The sequence below is a fragment of the Tinamus guttatus genome, unplaced genomic scaffold, assembly GCF_059628265.1.
Source record: "Tinamus guttatus ecotype Peru unplaced genomic scaffold, ASM5962826v1 Tinamus_guttatus_pri_ptg000459l, whole genome shotgun sequence".
NCBI classification, from domain to species: Eukaryota; Metazoa; Chordata; class Aves; order Tinamiformes; family Tinamidae; genus Tinamus; species Tinamus guttatus.
Genome location: NW_028288993.1, coordinates 6,313,476 through 6,331,095, shown reverse-complemented (window position 1 = coordinate 6,331,095; position 17,620 = coordinate 6,313,476). Strand labels below are relative to the sequence as shown.

General features: G+C 41.1%; 1 protein-coding gene across 1 annotated transcript in view; it reads right to left on the bottom strand.

Annotated features, from left to right (window-relative positions):
* Positions 1 to 6,269: 6,269 nt before the first annotated feature.
* LOC104573847 (uncharacterized) overlaps positions 6,270 to 17,620 on the bottom strand; it is a 29,395-nt gene continuing 18,044 nt past the window's right edge. Inside the window, exons 3-7 of the mRNA XM_088532230.1 lie at positions 12,660 to 12,711; positions 12,459 to 12,561; positions 11,272 to 11,435; positions 7,614 to 7,859; positions 6,270 to 7,013 (exon numbers count right to left, since the gene is read on the bottom strand). Of these exons, the coding sequence (XP_088388356.1) occupies positions 6,270 to 7,013; positions 7,614 to 7,859; positions 11,272 to 11,435; positions 12,459 to 12,561; positions 12,660 to 12,711 (1,309 nt within the window). The remainder of the gene's footprint in view (positions 7,014 to 7,613; positions 7,860 to 11,271; positions 11,436 to 12,458; positions 12,562 to 12,659; positions 12,712 to 17,620) is intronic.

Genomic DNA, 17,620 nt, shown 5'->3' with positions numbered 1-17,620 from the left:
GGAAAAAAAAATTAATGTGCTTAACATCTAAACTACCTGTGCAGTAGAGGTTCTTCAAATTCCTTTTATAAGCCCCTCTTCCTTTTACCCGTTACAGATAATTAATCTGCCTTTCTATGCATATAGGGTTGCGGTAGTGCAATGGAATGAAGGGAGTTTTTTGTTTGTTTGTCATTTATATTGTACCAGGAAGAAATGAGAAATTAACTTGCAGATGGGGAGGGTGAATAAATCCTGATCTTTATATGCTCTTAAGTAAGTAAGAGTATCTTTCATGGGTATTACATACTCTATACATTAGACCTTTTTAAATGTATGGTTGCCAGGTGATAGTTAATGTGATAAATGTATGAACTATGCTTGGTGTAATTGTTTAAATACTGTAAAGGTGCAGCATATTTTTAACCTGTTTAAAGCACACCCCCACCTTCTTTATAAGAGATATTTGGAAGCTGAGCATGAAATGTGGTAGAATAGATGTTGTGAAAACCAGGGTGATTAGGGTTTGACATTGTGGTGAATCAAGTATATAGTCTCTCTCTTTGAGAAAGTTCTTTTATAAAGAAGGTGGAGCGTAGTTCTTCCAGTTCTCTTTTTGTGATTTATTTTTTTCCTGAACTAAGAAGTTATTAATTAAAAAAAAAAAAAAAAAAAAGCTTTTCACTGACCTTGTCTTTTCTTCTGTGGTGTATTCTCTCACCACAGAAAAAGATATATGTGATATTTTCTAAGGCTTGGTTAAATTGTCAGTTAATGTTGGGATTTTACAGGTAAATATCATACTTGTAACTGTGAACAACACAACTCTTGTCATTCCATGGAGTTGTCTCAACCTTTCTTTACTAGTTTTGGATGATATCAGAAAAGATGATCAGTATCTTTACGGGATTTAAATCAAATGAATAATACAACATAAAAACTATCCAAATAGAAATAGCTTTTTTAAGTAAAATGGCTTCAAGAGGCTAATTTTTAAAAAGCTTACTTAAAAAAAAATAATAATATATTTAAAAATTTCTTACAACAGCAGGCTAGAAAAAGTGATTATCATATTGTGTTAGAGTCTACATAGCTTACATATTTTCAGTGATTAATAGGTATAAATGATAGAATTTCAAATGGCTTCTATTAGAACTTTATGTAGCAGATAGCTAATTTTCCCCGGCTTAGTAAATAGAATAGGGTTTGGACAAACCTTCCCATCTGAGTTTTGAGATCAGTTATGCCACATTTGATTGTAACTTTAAGTTGAAGATGAGGATTCTAGGCTTTTTTGCACTGTTACTGCTCTCACACTTGAAGTTGGAAATAGAACTCTTTTAATATTGTAATTAAGCCATACTGCTGTTCTTAAGCCAGCTGTCATTTGTTCTTCAGACTGCACTGAAGAGAAATTCCGATTCAGAGTTAAGTAATATAGAAGTGGAAATACAATGTTGTTCTGGGAGTCATAAACACAAACCTTTAGACCTTTAAACTTGAAACGGTATTGACTTGCTTTGCATTCATATTGATGAATTTAAATGTTTTGTAAACCATTACGTCACCAAAGAGCTTGTAACTAACCTGATGTAGAAGGCTTATTTTGGTTTACACCATGTAATTGGGTCTGGCACAATGTAAGCTTCCTAGAGCTTATGGTCCTTTTTTTAACCTTTATGGAAGAAGTGCATGATTATGAGAAAAACAAAATAGAGTTGGTCTCTTGTAAATGGAATAGTGTAAATGGAATCAGCATCAGCAGTCAGTGCTAATCTGAGAATCCTTTTGTGTCTCAACTATTTGAATCAGCAGCTGTAGACGGTAGTTTGTGTTTAAGCTCTAATACTGCCTTTCTTTGAAGTTAATGGAAACTCTTGCTATTTGACACTCAATGATTAGCTAGTTTATTTTGCAAATAAAAGAATATCTATCTTGTATCAATTTCTATTCTTAAAATGATTTAGCCCACTGCAAGAACTTAGGGAAAAAAGTGATTCATAAGTAGGAACTGTTAGGCATTTGAAAAGAGAATGGCCCATAATAAATTGAACTCCAAATAATCTGTTATTTATGATTTCTTCTGCTAGAAAGGGGCTTTATATTTAGAGTGCAGACTGCACAAAATAAACCATCAGTCTTTGTGTTACTGAAAGTTAAGGAAAGGATCTCTTTTTAAAAAAGAATGTGAGGGGATTTCTTATTTTTTCCACCTATTTTATCTAGTGTTCTTTTTGCATGATGCTTAGGAGCTGAAATACCACTTTACACAATTCCAGAGAATAACTTCTAAAGAAAACTAATTACACTGTTTCCCACAGCAATGCTTAATATGCAAAGATTGCTTCTAAATCTGCTTTTCAGGTCATCCTTCTTTTCTTCACACTTCCTCATTTTGACTTCCAGTGAGGTAATTTTCACTCTTAAGCTCATTAGTTTCCACAGGAAATGAATTATAAAAAATACTAAGTGTGCCATATGAGGTTTAACATCAAAGGCATTTCTAGACAGACCATGAATATGTGTTGAAGTTATTTTTGGTCTCTGCTGCGTATTCTTTTCGGTGCTGCTGAGTTTCATCTGTTTGCTTTCATTAGGTAAGTGTTGGCCAAGGACCTCTCTTTTCCCTTGAAACCCCGATGCAGCTTTAGTTGTTCAGATTTACCAGGTTGGGAAGGAGTCACATGTGTTTTGTTCATGTGTTCCACGTGAGGGAAAAAACAGTTAAGAGTAGGATGCTTTGTAACCAACTGCCTTTTCTTTAAAGGCAGATGTCTGAAAGGAAACCTCAGTTCATGTTTCTGCTAGCAAGTTATGAATAGATTTTTTTTCCCCCCTCTTGTTCCTAATCAGTCTCGTGACGGTAGTTCAGCTGTTCCCTAAACCGAAGACAATACTCTGCTTCAACCAAACTCGTGCTGAATGCTGCTCTGAATTCTTCATCTTAGGATGCATTAGTTGTATGTTCAACCTTTTGCGTGGTTTTCCCGTCGAGCCCACGTTTTCAGTAGTTTTAAATACTTGTCAGTAAGAAACCTAGCAGAGAGCTTCCTTGTCATCTTGTATAGTTTCAAGCTGTCTGCAAAAAGAACAGGACTTGCCCGTGAGTTTTTGATGTCCTATTCAATCTACATAACATGTTGTTTTGAGGGAGTGCCTAATATATTCTAGAATAATTAAAAATTCTTAAAAAGTGAACATTAAGTCCACTTTTACTGAAAGTAATACTCCTTGTTTGTCAGCATAACATTTTCTAGACATATTTTTCCCATGTAATTGTGATTGAAATTACTTTCCTCCTCTTCAGCAAGTGCTTAGCATGCTTATCCCATTTGCTGCTTAGTTACCATATGCAAACTAGCACAGTAAACTGCCTGCATCACTGCAAAGGTAGAACTGGATCCAGTGTCTGTGAGCTGTGGGGTTTTCTATCAGAAAATGTGGTAGCATGTCTCTCCGAAGCAACGCAGTTGTTAGGAACAAATTAAAGGCTATAAGTAATATTTATTATTTTTAAACAAATCCTGGTCAGTATTTACAGCTGAGAGTATTACAGCACTTCATTCCACGAGGAATACTTCTCTAGCACTTAATGATGTGCCTGGAAAAGTAGGTACTTCAGGAGACAAGTCAGGGCTTCTTGAGCCTCTCGCACGCTGTATTCCTGGCTGCTCAGGCTTCACCAAGGAAGAGGGCATTTTCTTTGTTAAAGCCAATGTTGGTGATTAGAATTTGGTTATCTACTATGTATTTCAGTTAGATTTCTCTGTCTTTAAGTGGCATAAGACATAATCTTTTAATAATTTGGAAAAAAAATCTATTTTGAGAGTAAGCAGCATTGTTCAGTATCTTGGTAATAGCTGATGTCCTGTGTAGTATCTCAGATATAAATGTCTATCTATTGGTACAGGAAGCAATGACAGAGTGGCATAGAATATTACTGAATGTGCCAAAATAAGCATATATGAAAGGGAGACCAAGTTCCCACGGAAACCAGCTTCTAGCAGCAGCCTTCACAGGTTTAGAAAGTTTCCTCTTTGGTTGCAAATATAGGGAGTAAGAGAAGTCAGTGTCAAGAAGCACCTCGTTATCTACGCTGGTTACTAAAAAGCAAATAAGCAGGAGATACAAGCACACATATATGGAGATACAGGGTTTTTTTTTCCCTCTTGCCCCTACACTGTTGGCAAAGGTGGATTGAAGGAGGTTCAATGATGGGTATTTGCCTGAATGTTGCAGCAGCTTTCAGACGCAATTCTTCGCAACAACTGACAGCGAAGGAGTAAGTAACTAGTCCTGATGCCCTGGTCCTCTGGGGCAATGCCTTTACCGTTTAGTCTTTCAGCAAAATAAAATAATTGTTTTATGTTGCAGAAATGAATAGTTAAACACACTTTTATTGAAAAAAGGACATTTCCCCAGCTCTTCAAAGGTGGCTATTGTCAATAACTGAACACAAATGTTTTTCAAAAGTAGATTTAGTACTGTGGTCTTTAGAAAAGAATTAAGTAAGATAGCATTGACTCTGCTTTACAATATGTATGAATTTAACACAGTGGAAGTTAGAGTACTGTAGATTCCTAAATATATTTTTATAATCATAATATATTAACTCTTGCCTTTGAATCATGTAATGTTAATTTAAAAAAAAAAAACAACAACTACTTGGAGCCAAACATTTGTGCTTCAGAAATCTGCTAAGCAGAGTCTGGTAACAATAAACACTGAGACTTGTGTGTACTGTTTGTTTTTGAGTCAACTGCTGGAAGGCATATATGTGTTTGCTTCCACCATTACCAGATGCAAGGCTTCTATGTCTACATCAACATGTAAGCAAAAAAAAAAAAAAAAAAAAAAAAGAGTTAGGCAAAGCCTACAATCTTGTGTTGCCTATTTCAGGCATTACTAGGTGGCAGATGGAAGCTATAACAGCAGGTGAGATCATAAATAATTCAGTTAAATATTTCAGGAATCAGACTTAAATGCCTCCTTATAGAAGGATTAAGATAACTCTCTTGATTCATGGTCTAGCTAATGTAGGGGAAGATTCATATGAAATTTTCTGACACCTGTTTCATGACATATTACTGCTTTAAAACAATATCATATGTCAGCTGCAATAGTACAGCTCCAGAGGAAGTTCCTGCCATTTAAGAAAGCAAAATAATTCTCAGACCTGTGTTGAGCATGCAGGCATTGCTTGCAGAGGTGGGAGAGTATCACCAGGAGGCAGTTAAAATACTGATTTAGTTGTTAGAAGCAGTAAGACTAGCAGGCTTCCCTTTGGTTCAGTCTTGCATTGAATGCCCTGGCTTTGCAATCAGGGTGACAGAGCTACTTAGTAGCTCATTTTTAAAGAGCGTGAGCACTCACGTTTGCCCCACTTTATTTTGCCTTTTAAGTCTTGTCTGCTAAAGAAAGGAAAATAGCTCACTAGGCAATGTGCGTTACCAGCAATAAATAGCTGGCTGATAGAGTATCAGAGCAGCTGCAGTTATCAAAATGTTGAATGCTGAAGATAATTCCTAGAGAGTATTTCAGTGTTTATGTACACATGCTCCTGTTGCCATGAGGAATAAAAAAAAACACATAGTGGACGGAGGCATTTTAAGCCTATGTATATCTAGCAAAGATAATACTGTGAGGCTTTCCTAGTAGAACTAACAGTCAGTATTGGGGTTGCTCAGCTTGTCTGTACACTTTTCTAAAGAGTTACAATACGAGATAATTATGGTCTTTAATGTTAGATGCTGATGTTTGGTAAACTCTGTGCTAGAGTACACAAATTATGAACTGTTAAAATTAAGTCTACAAAACTGTACACTAACATGCAGGATTGAATTCTACCCTCGGCTAGGCCAGGTTTGAATTGTACAGGCATTCCTACAGGAATTTAACTCATAGCTTTGAACAGAAAGGCTTAAGTGATACCACAGTGACAGGGGTCTGATTTACATTTCAGCATGAAGTAACCATTTCAAATCACTAGAAACTCTCATTCCAGAAAAGATGTTCTGCAGTGTGCAGTATCTTCCCAGGATGCTTTCCTGTAGAAATCACATATAATCACATGCATGAGAATAGATTTGAGGTTACTGAGCATAAGGGAAGAGGGTGTTTGTGCTGTGCTATGTTATGTACACTCATAATCCCAAGTTACTGGTGGGTAGTAAAGCCCCAAGTTGCATCCATCTATAACTGCCGCTCTCGGCTACTCCACACAGCTCTGCTCCAGCCACGTGCCCGTCGCCTCTGTTTCGTGAACCGATACGCTGCTTTTTCCAAGAAGATCACTGGACCGACGCTGGACATAGTGTGGGAGCAGCCACAGTACTGAAGTTTGGAGAGGTCTCAGTAGTTACAGCATCTACAGCTGGCGAGCTCTGCTCGTCCTCGGAAGAGCTAGGGGCCTTCACGTGGCCTTTGTATAAAGCAGGCGATTTTGCCCAGAGAGGCAGCTCCGACGTGAACGCGGAAGAACCGTCGTCCTGGGCAGGCAGAACCGCTGGCTGTTTGTCCAGCACGGCTCTCGCTGAAGCAAACGGGGCGTTTTGCTCCGACAGATGATCTCCGCATTGACTAAGATGTTCTGCTAGGACCAGAGGCTGCTGATCGTCCCCTTCTTCAGAAATAACGAAAACGGGTTTGTTCTTTTCTCTTTCTACCATGAGCTCCTTTGTTTTTGAACCATTGACCAAGTTGGTTTTCAGGGGGTTGGAACCTTCCAGAAGATTTTTGGGGCTTTGACTATTAACTGGAGATACTGCCCCGAGGTGTCTTGAAGGGTCCAAGGACCTCACGTGCTTACTGTCAGGGGAGCTGGTTAAAAATCCAAAGCAGGGATTCCCAAACCTGGATTTCTTCAGGTTGCAGGAGCTCAGCTTCCGCTGCCGTTGTGCAGACAGAGTGAGGGGGTAGGAGGCATTGCTGGTAGATGAATCAGAGTAAACTGTCTCTAAAGCTCCCTCTATCTCAGTGGCTGAAATAACCTTTCTGGTGGGGACACCTGGGGTTCTTGCAGCTGTAGGAAAGCCCTGTCAAAATTATAAGAAATTAGTAAACATGCCTTGAAAAGCAGTTTTCTTTTGATCCTGACAGAATTAAATGATATAATTTCTTGCTATGCTAGAATTGAAATGTTTTCTTTCGCAAAAACCTGTGTTATTCCTCCCAAGACAAGAAATGTGCTCTATTAGCTTTGTAAGCTAATAGCAAGCTCTGTTGGCTTGCTCATTACAGTCAGAGACCTATACCTCCCTCCCACACCTACTGATCCCTTGCAGTGCAACAGCAATAAGTGAATTAAATAAATTTACGGTACAACTAGGAAAAAGGAACACGTCCGAAAACTTAACAAGGTAATACAGCCTGAAGGCACTTTCTGATTTTTTTTCTGTACGGTTGATCATTTCTCAGCCAGACACTAACTGCTGGGAAATGCGGTTTCTTAGCACTTCAGGAAAGCCTGAATAAATTACAATATACTTAGGCAAATACGCCAAGCAAGATGGGCCACAATGTGTAGCCTGTTTGCAGACTGCAGAGGCAAATCCCAGGCGAAAGGGGCGAATGCCTCCGACCTGCAAGCAGCTGGGACACCAGGGACACGGAGCTGAACCCCTCCTAGCACTCACGCTGCTGTCGACCAGCTTTGTGAAGGGGCTGTTGGTAGTCCAGCTACACCATTTTTTCTGGAGCTGTGGTATCGGAGCCAGGAAATCATGGAAAGTGCGGGCGCTCCACGTCCGTTGCCTGGGGTAATGGTTTTCCATCTGGACGTGCCCCTTCTCACCAGCGTCTGCTTCGGTAGCCGGGTGATTAGAACTCAGCCAGTCGGACACAGAGGCTGGGCTTGTGACGCTTCTCTTTAGGTTTTTGTCCTGGAAATAACCAAGTTTGTCAACAGCTTTCATCAAAAAGTTTTAAAAACCCTTGAAAGTAATGCTATGAAAGCCAGTGACTGATTCCCTCAGTGCTGCTTTTTCAAGTCATGAGAATGGAGCTTCTACCTGTTTGTCTCGGGAATTTTCAATTATATAAGAAACAAAATCCTACCCTTCTCACTAACCAAATACCTCAAACACCTACGGCTTTGTTACAGCGGATATATCTGACAGGATTAGAGTAGCAAACTTCACTGTGAAACAGCTCTGTTCAACTCGGCTCTGGCAAAGCTTCAGCTGTATTTGCTGGAGGAAACAACACTTGGAGAAGGATGAGGCCTGTGGAAAAAAAAATCTAGAAGAGAGCAGCAAGAGGATCAGAAATCTAAAAAATAAAAGACCATCCTTCAAGATGCTGAAGTAATTTGTGCCATTTAGTCTAGCTTAAGGAAGAAGTAAAAGGCAATGATAAAGAGGAAGCAAATAATCTTTGTTTACTGTGGGTAGAATAAGAGGTACAAGGCCCACATAGGAAGCAGGGAAATTTTCTTTTCATGTTAAAGAAATGTTTTTCAGGCGGAAAAGATGTTTTGGCAGTAGAGCAAGATGTGTAGTCAGGTGTACAACTGGCAGAACTGAAAGGGCAGGCTACATTAAACCACTTAGCAGCTGTCTCTATTAGCAGAGTTGATCTGATATAGGAATGAACTATAGATAACGTCTACAGATCCCTTCTGTCCTTATTTTTATGTTCTTATGTTGTACTTAGAATCACAGTTATGATTCTTAACATTGATGTGGTTTTAGAGACAGGAAAGTTAAAGAATCCCACATTGTCCTACAAATCCTTCATTTGCACTAAGACTTCACCTGTTATTTGTATAAGCCTTCTGTGCCACAGCTCTATATGTATTTTTAATTTTCAGCTGTGTGACTATGGTTGTCATGAGAAGAATGCAAAACTTGCATTCCCTAAGTTTTAATAGTCCTTAAAGATGGTCTGAAATAAATGCCACAGTGTGCCTGGATTTAAACATCTTAGGAAACCAGAAACTTGTCATTTGTTGTTTCTGATAAACAAAAGCTGTCAAATTTTTGAAAATCAAAGGAATTACTTAGTTAAAACATCATGGTGGAAAAGGATGGGCAGAGAGACAAGAAATTAGCTATTTCCACAGAATAAAATTCTCAGCAGGAAGCTGGGATCTGTAGTCAGGCTCTGGATAAATTTATCTCAGTAGTAAATACTTGTCTCAGATTTGATTAAAGTAACAATCTTTCTTTATAAATTTATAACCCAGCCATCATCATCTCAGAAGCCTCTCCAGTCTGTCTTAGGATTTGTTATTATAATATTATTATAAATGCCTTTCACTGCTGTGAAAGCCATTAGGTTTGAAACAGATATTCTTTGAGTAATTACTAAGATGAATAATGTATTTTCTAGATTTTCAAAACTGTTTCAGCAAAAGAATGTTTTTCAAACCTTCAGGCTAATACTCCATTAGCCTTTAGTTTCAGACCCTTGAAACTTGTCCTGTTGGCCCCTGCCCAACAGAACTGACCTCACGCTTACCGGGATGGACAAGACCAAGCAGTCAGCCACCATTTCTCGGTACAAAGTTTTTGATAGTGGTTTTATTCAAGTTGCACATAGTTTGATTTGTCTAGATGAGCATTTCAGATGAGGCAAATCTAAAGGCTTTTTTTGCTGTACTGTAAAGGCTCAAGATTCCACACCTCTTTACACATGAAAATAAATTCTTAGCTCCTGCCAAGAAAGTAGCTCTTTTCCAGTGGATAAGTCATCCTGTTTTCCTCAGCTGAGCCACACACCCTCCACAGCACTCAGAGACTAAGCTCAGGAGCTGGCTCACCTCCCCACACATGCATTTTACAGGCCAAAAATACAAATATAGACATTAATATAACTCAAATTTATTTCTTACATCCAGAATCCCTGAGTAACCCAAGCAGCCCAAGGAGATGCTATCTGAGAGAAGGCTTGTGAATGGCCTGCACTTGCCATACTACTCAGATAGGATAGTCTACAGCTGTGCTGAAAGACCTAGTGCTTTTAAAGGTGGCCTTCCTGCCTGCCTGGGCAGGTCTTTTGCCCTTTAAGTGGCTTGTTTGGGAGGTGCTGAGCTGTATCTTGGACTGAGGAATAATGAGGTAAATCACTTTAATCCTTTACACTATATTTATTTAGTTCAGCATTATATATGTATATATATTTATTCTCTTCTGGTTTACTTGCGGCAAGGTCAGCAAATTAGTCATGTTTTATATTTTATTATGTTTGGCTACTTTGATGTAAGTGAGGGGAGCAAGGGAGAGGAAGGAAACTGTTTTTCTTCTATTTATAAGCTGTGCTTGTATGTCACTACTTAGTGAAGCCCCTATCCTGCCCATTGGGAAGAACCATTAAAAAGTACAGCTGTCTAAGGATGCCCTATTTGGTACCCTATATACTTGCTACTTGAAAGGTAAGACCTTTGGGTAAGAGAGGGTGCCAGAGCTGCTTTTAATTCTTTTCCTTTTTTTATAAAGCACTGTACTGGGTGCAGGTAAAGCTCAGCACTCAGTTTGCAGTAGCGCAGGCAACTCTTGGCCCAGTAGCCTCCTGGCTAACTTCCTATCCTGGTGGAGGGACAGAGGCTGCTTTTGTTCTGCAAGCTCTGATTCTCTACTATATTGATTCTTGATATATGAAACTCTATTATGAAGTACCAGAGCAGGAAGGTTCTTGCACTGGTTGTCATGTTCCCTCCTGTGGGAGAAAGATAGAGAGGACAGTCAAGAAGAAAGAGTATTGACCAGGGAAAGGCTTCAATATAGACTTGAATGTGTTCTGCTACTCACTAATTTTAACTTTGAAGAGATAGTAATCAGATGTAAAATTTCCAAACATGCAAATGCATCCTAATGCATTTCCAAATAAATAACTGGTCAGGAGTGTAAGAGAAAAAGCTGTAATGTTTTCCTAACACACTGAGGAGATGAGTAGCTTTCCTGGCCATGTGGCAGGGACAGGCAGGAGCAGCTTGTGGAGTTCTGACTCCCAGGTCCTTCAGTCACCACAGGTGACACTTTTAATGAAACATCTTTGCCACTTAATAGCTTCTTGTGGACTAATCCTACAGCCTGTTGATAGAACTGGATCCCTAAAATCCAGGTAACAATTCTGGCTTGCTCCTCTTGGCCAGGAGGATCCTGGCTCTTAGTGGGGACCACAGTCCATGTCACTTGATGGCAGCTCAGTCTGGGGTCCAGGAGGAACTACCTGGCTCAATTGTTAGTGCTTTTGTGAAGTGGGCAGCAAGCGGAGAGGGATGTGATGGGGGAAGCCCAAAAGGGACATCCTGTGGCTTACAGGACTTCCAGAGATGGTCAGAGGTTTTCCTACCTGTATTCTGTAAGTGGTAAAGCTCAGCCCACTGGCCCCAGGTCCAGCCGAAATAATAAACACTTCATCGCTCCCAGTCTCGGTGGTCACTGCAGATGTGGAGGAGGGCATGTCCGGATCGGTATCCTGAGGAGACCGTTCTGTGCTGCCTCCACAAGAAGTGACTGAGAGACAAAAATCAATAGAGACTTGGGGGAGTCCAAAACATCTGATCCCAACTTACCCCCAGCAAACCCTCTCCCCTCTGCTTTCCCTCGCTCCAGATAAGCTAGAACAGCTTTTTGCTATCACACCAATCAGAACAAAATTCAAGCCAACAGTTTGCTTTGCTGAAACTGCAAGCTTTTAAAAACAAAACCAAACCCTTGCGTCTGCTTTCTAATACAGACAGACCCAAACTAAAATCTGTCATTCTAAACACAAATCGTGATCCTGCAGATCAGGAACTTGCAGATTTGGCCACAAACTCTTCAAGGACCTTTTCAAAGGAGATGCCAAACTGTCAAGGTTGACATCCTTTTAAGAGCTATGTCTAAAGGCTAATGGTTTAGTGGGAAACTGATGGTATCTAGCAGCACAACAGGAAGTACCTCCTTGTTGGCCTCACCAGCCAGAAGAAGCATTGATAATTCATGTGTTGTGGCTCAAAATTGCAGTAAGTGATGTTATCTGCAGCTTGCTTGGGAATCCTCCTATACTTGTTCTAGAAACGTACTGTGAAGTAAATGTCATCTAAAGCAGTCTCATTCACAATGTCCTTCAGAAAAGTTAGCTTCAGGAACTGTTCAAACTCTATATAGGCCTTGTAAAACTTACTCTTTCCAGACAAGGTTAGACAAGGGCAGAAGAAACTCTTCCATAATTTATGGATAAGTTGTGTCTGCAGCAGCCTGAACCAGACGCTCTCGCTCTGCTAACCCAGTGTCTCTGCAGTGTCATGTGCTATGACAGCTTTTGTTGGCAGGGTCCTGAAGCAGTGCCTGCGCCTGCTCCTTGCCAGGGGAATTACCTCCCAGTGCTAATTTGGCTGAGAGAAGCAAGGGACAGTTCCCACAACGGAGGCTTTCTGCTGGGAAATGTTCCCCAGCTGTGCATGGGCAAGGCAGGGAGGAGGAGAGCAAGGAGGAAACTCTGCTCAACAGGCTCTGGGATGCCCTGCCTGCCTCCCGCCGACGCGCCGCGCTTACCCGCTTGCTCCCGGCTCACAGAGTGGTTGTTGTTTTCATTCTCCTGACTTGGCACCACGAGCTGGAGCTCATTGACATCGACAGCAGAGTTCTGGATCCCAGTCTACAACTCAGAACATGCCCCAGTAAACATGGTCAGATAAGCAGCGCAAAAGCCAATGCGAAAGAGAAACAGAAATTGCTGAAGCCGTTAGCACTAACCTCCTGGTCGCTGCATGCGCTGGGTGAGCTCCTTTTGGGGCATGTTCTCTGCCTGAAAAGGAGAGACAGCAACAGCAACAACAGGCCCGTCAATGAGTTAAAGATCCACGGAAGGGAAGGTCTCATCTGCACCCATCCTATGAGTGGGACCCAGCAGGTTAAGAACTGTTCTACCTACAGGAGTATCCAAAACTTTTGCTAAAGGTTGGTGCGCCAAGACCTGTAGGTCAATGGGAAAAATGGTATGCTCACGTAATGGAAAGCCAGCTGAAGAAAAAGGTCCATATTCTTCCTGTGACTGGTGCCAAAGCAGCACTGGAATTGAGGTATCTCCAAAACCCTACAAACCTTCTTCCCCAGCAGGCTGCTCTCTTACTTCAGCAATAAATAGCAGGACTGAAGTTCCTCCTTTGGCCTGGGCAGTGACATTGTTCTTATCCCATTACACAGAATTCTTCATCTGTGTAGCCAGTGTTGCATGCTGGATTATTTTTAGCTAGCCAAGAGTATCAGATGCTGCTCACTTCCATGAGCAATCTATTAAAGGAACAGACTATGTCAGAGGATTCCCAAATGAACATGCCCCTTGGGCTGGAAGGAAACAAAAGCAGAGTCTTAACTTGTTTTTCCAAAACTGACTTTATGGAACAACTAGCACTAATTACACTTTAGATGAAGACAATGTAAAGATGCCATGAGGAAAGGTAGGCACTGATGAATAAGATAATGACTGAAACAAGTGGATTTTATTCCTGGCGTGCAGCAGCCCTACAAGGAATTACAGAGAAATATGTGGGAGTGTTAAGGCTGACCAGACAGCAAGAAAAATAGTAATAGTGATCATGAACCCTACTGGTGCTCTTGGCTGGCATTTTTCCTCCTCTTGTTGGAAGGATCTGTTTGCTTTAAGGCATTTAACCTCCTCCACACAAGTGTCTGTGTGTGTAATCCTGTGTCCAAGTCAGGGTTTCAAGTTTTTCAGTCACTATTTCATTACTGTTCCCTGCCAGCAATAGAGGCTCAGAGGGCCCTTGGTGAAGCCGGCCATGAGCTGGCATCTGGGCAGTTTCAGCCATGGTGAGTTCCATTCCTTACCTGGTAGCACCAGATTGCTTAGAAAGGTTATTGATTAGTGACAATATTGAGGGAGAAGGAACCCAGAAAGCACCAGCAGGATTGTTCCTAACGAGCACAGAGGAATCCACAGAAGAGGAGAGGACAGGTTTGCATTTCTGAACTTAATTCAGAAGAGCTCTAGGTAGACAGCAGTTGCTCCATGATGCAAAAATGCATCAGACACTGCTTGGGCTTCTAAGGTGTTCTCAAGGCTAGAGCAGAGAAGGCTTTTCCATAATGTGGTGACTGGGGGGAAGTAAAGGCAGCTCATCCAGCAAGGAGTGGTGTCTCCTGATCAAGCAGCATCTTTAGGGGAGAGAAAGCATCTTCCCTCTGGCCACTTCCCAGAAGCTCTATCATGCACTAAAACTACTTCAGCAAGAGACTCAAAGCCTAAAATGAGCAGTCCAATGGTCAAGGTATTAATGTAGGGAGTGGGAGAACTGGATTCAATTTCCTGCTTTCTACAAATTGCATTCCTTCATCTTTCTACCCATCCTTTCCCTGCCGAAGCCTATGATGAAAATTTAATCAAATCTGGTACATTCCTATGAAGATTTCTTGTTTCAAATAACTTGCATGCTACAGACAAATCTGTTGAAATCCACCCACCCAGGGATTAAAGAGCATAAAGGAAATATTCTCCTTCAAGCAAACAAAGCCTAGGACAGCTCTTCCACACTGATCATTTGGCATCAACAAGTTTGTGCTAGCTATGGGGATGGTCTTCATTTTGGGGATCATTACTTGAATTTGCAGCATGGTTTAACAAACTAAACATCCAGGTTCTTTGAAACCCAGGTAAAAATGTATTTCTCCTCATCTTGTATACAGCTGTCCCTTTTATGGGATATTCCTGTTCTCTGAAATAAAGCTGCAATTGATCTATCCATTATAGAAATCTCAGCAACTGACAATTGGTATAAACTTTAATAGGCAAGTAAGCTTTTGCATTTAGAAACTGCAATCCCTTGCAGTCATCTGGTGGTTCTTGTTAGTCTCGCTAGATATTGTGCTCTATAATAATTAACTGGCACCACAACTACTTTGAAAGCCCTATTGCTGTTTGACCAAATGAACCAGAGGGAAAACTAATGAAGCAGGAAGATGATGAGCTGTGGTTATCCCCTGACATGAGTCCTGACCATACTGGAGCACCCAGCATGTGCCTTGGTGGGGAAAAAGTGGTAGCATAGAAACATTTCAGTGCACTTTAATGTACGTTTACGGGAGAAATAGTAGGGGCAAGTGCAAAAAGTCTAAGTATGCTAATTTCTTACCACCCCTTCTCTGCCGTTACTCTATGGCCTGCTTTGGCAACTGGATTCCTCTTCCTCATGTGAAGTACCTGCAAGATGCAGGTACCAAAGAGGCTTTAAAGAGAGTGGATATGAGTTATAAGCCTGTCAGGAACCAATGTGTGACTCCACCAGGTGAATATAAGGCTGCAGGTAGTGACTAGCAGGGCAGATAGTATGGAGTGAAATGGCAGTGGATGATGACTTGATGAAGTAGCCGTACATGCAGGGGTTGTAACTGCAAACAGATCACTGGCAGCATAGGCAGGTATAAAATGCAGCTGCAACTCATGGGTTGCAGCCACTGAGCAAAAGTGTGACTGCACTGGATAGGATTAAAATTAAAAAAGGTGGACATCTCTTGTTCTTGGGGGCTTGGGAAAGAAAACAAAAAATACTCCATAACTTGAGCCAGGCCTCATGGCCAAAAGTAATTAGAATTATTGGCCAACTAACAACTGAGGCTTTCATTCCCTCCCCAAACAGCAAACAAAAGCTGCAGTGTGGCAGAGACTTGGAGTTTCCCCAGAGAGCTTCGCCCTGGCTGAATGCAATGAGCCCCAGCAGACACTACTGACGATTTGGTGCATTAGAGTGGCAGTAGGTGCCAAGCCGGTCCTGGGCCATTTCTGCCCCTGGCAAGGCTCAACCTGCTACTTTTAGCTGAGCAACAGCAGCAACTAAAAACAGCGGAAAAACATAGTTGAACTCCAACCTGGTAGCATTGAATCAGGCAGAGTAAGAAGAAGCTATGAAGTGGGATGCCGTTTATAAAGCCAAGAGCTTGGAAGTTACTCTGGCATCTCCTGGTGTGTTTTTCTTTGCCATGGCACATTCCAGCCAGGGCAAGTGTTATCATGCCTTGGTGAACTGGTCCCATCTCTGAGTATATTGGTTTATTTGAAGTATCTTCACTGCTGCCCTCAAACCACTCCCTTGCAGTCCTGATGCTTCCTGCAGTGAGGACAAGTTGTGACTAGTATACTCTTGACACCTAAATTCAAGTCTTTATTTAGAACATGGTGGAGTCAAACTAGAAGTTCTTAAGAATGTTTAATGACTTCTGCAATCTTCTTTGAAACCACATAAGGAAACTGCAGCTGAGAAGTGTTGGTGAGCTCTGATAGAAGAGGCCAAGGACTAATATCTTCAAAGCAGTTGGATCAATAAAAGGATGGAGGGAATCTTGCAGTGCAGTGTAAGTGGGTTTACTTGGCCCAGATCTGGGCATCACTTATGCTTCAAATCTCATTGTTTTAAAATCTAACAAAAAGTAAATATGTATCGTAATCAAGGCCTCCCTGAAAATGCATGCTGGCATTGCAGACAGCTGGGATAGAAAATGGCTTTTCAAAAAACTAAAGAACTGGATATGATCTCCCTTTATATGCAGTATCAGACCAAGATATATTTTCCTTTTTTTTTTTTTTTTTTTTTAAAAATAGTCATGTAGCAATGTAAAGGCCTAAGAGCCATTGTGGCAAGAAGTGAGCCTAACACTGGCACTGTGTCACAGTAACCCCGTAGGAAGTATTTCTAGAGACAAGATCATGCGAACACTTGTGAGGGGGGGAAAAAAACGATGTATTAGATTTTTTTCTGTTGGTAGGCAACAGATGTGCTTCCCAGATGTTTATAAAATGTCCAAGTCAAATTTTACATGTGATCAGCATGGCCTGACTTTCTAAACCTTCTACGCAGAGTAAGATTCAACCAGTGAAGTCTCAGATTTGCAGTGTGGTTTTTTATTTTGTCTGAATAATATTCCACTTCATGGAGAGCTATGCTGAAACTAAATAGGGATAATGGAGCAAGAATAGTTTATGTATCAGCCCAGACTGCTGCCATAGCAAAGGGAACGTTTCTGTCTCTTTCTTCTAAAGATTGGCAAGGTTGTAAAAATAAAATATTTAGTATCTGGAAGAGATTTTCCACCAGACGTTTTCCCTTGGAGCTAGAGAAAATTGTGGTCTAAATTAGTGTTCTGTAAGCCCTTTTAAAAAGGAAAAGGTTAGTTAGATGTGATGTATCCAAGCTTAACTCTTACAGCAGTGCAAAGGCTGGGCACTGAAAGCAGGACTTTCTATGTGCAGCAAAGGACTTTAAGCCTTACAAACTTGCTCATCTTCCAACCTCTATTACACTGATGGCCTAAACTATCTATCTAGCAAAGGTAGAAATATAACCTCCAAAATGCCAAGGAAAACAAAGTTCCCCTATCAAAGTTACTTGGAGTTGCTGGATAACCCTGAAACTTCATGAGATGTTGAACTCTGGACATTAGTAGTTATCTTTCCCTCGTTTGGTGTACTTAGGTGATGCTGGAACAAGAGCTGATGAGAATACATTTAGTCCAGCCTGCATTTGCATGGTCATTCAGCTCCTTGCCCCATGGCCAAAGCCAAAGGCCAGGCTGTGGCACGTGTGCTGGCGTCTCGTGGTGTTGGAAGCTGCACAAGAAACGAGGCAGGGGATGCAGGGCAGGCTGAACACTGCTGCTGGGAAATGAGTGCTAGTGCTAACATCGAATCACTGTAACTGAGCCCT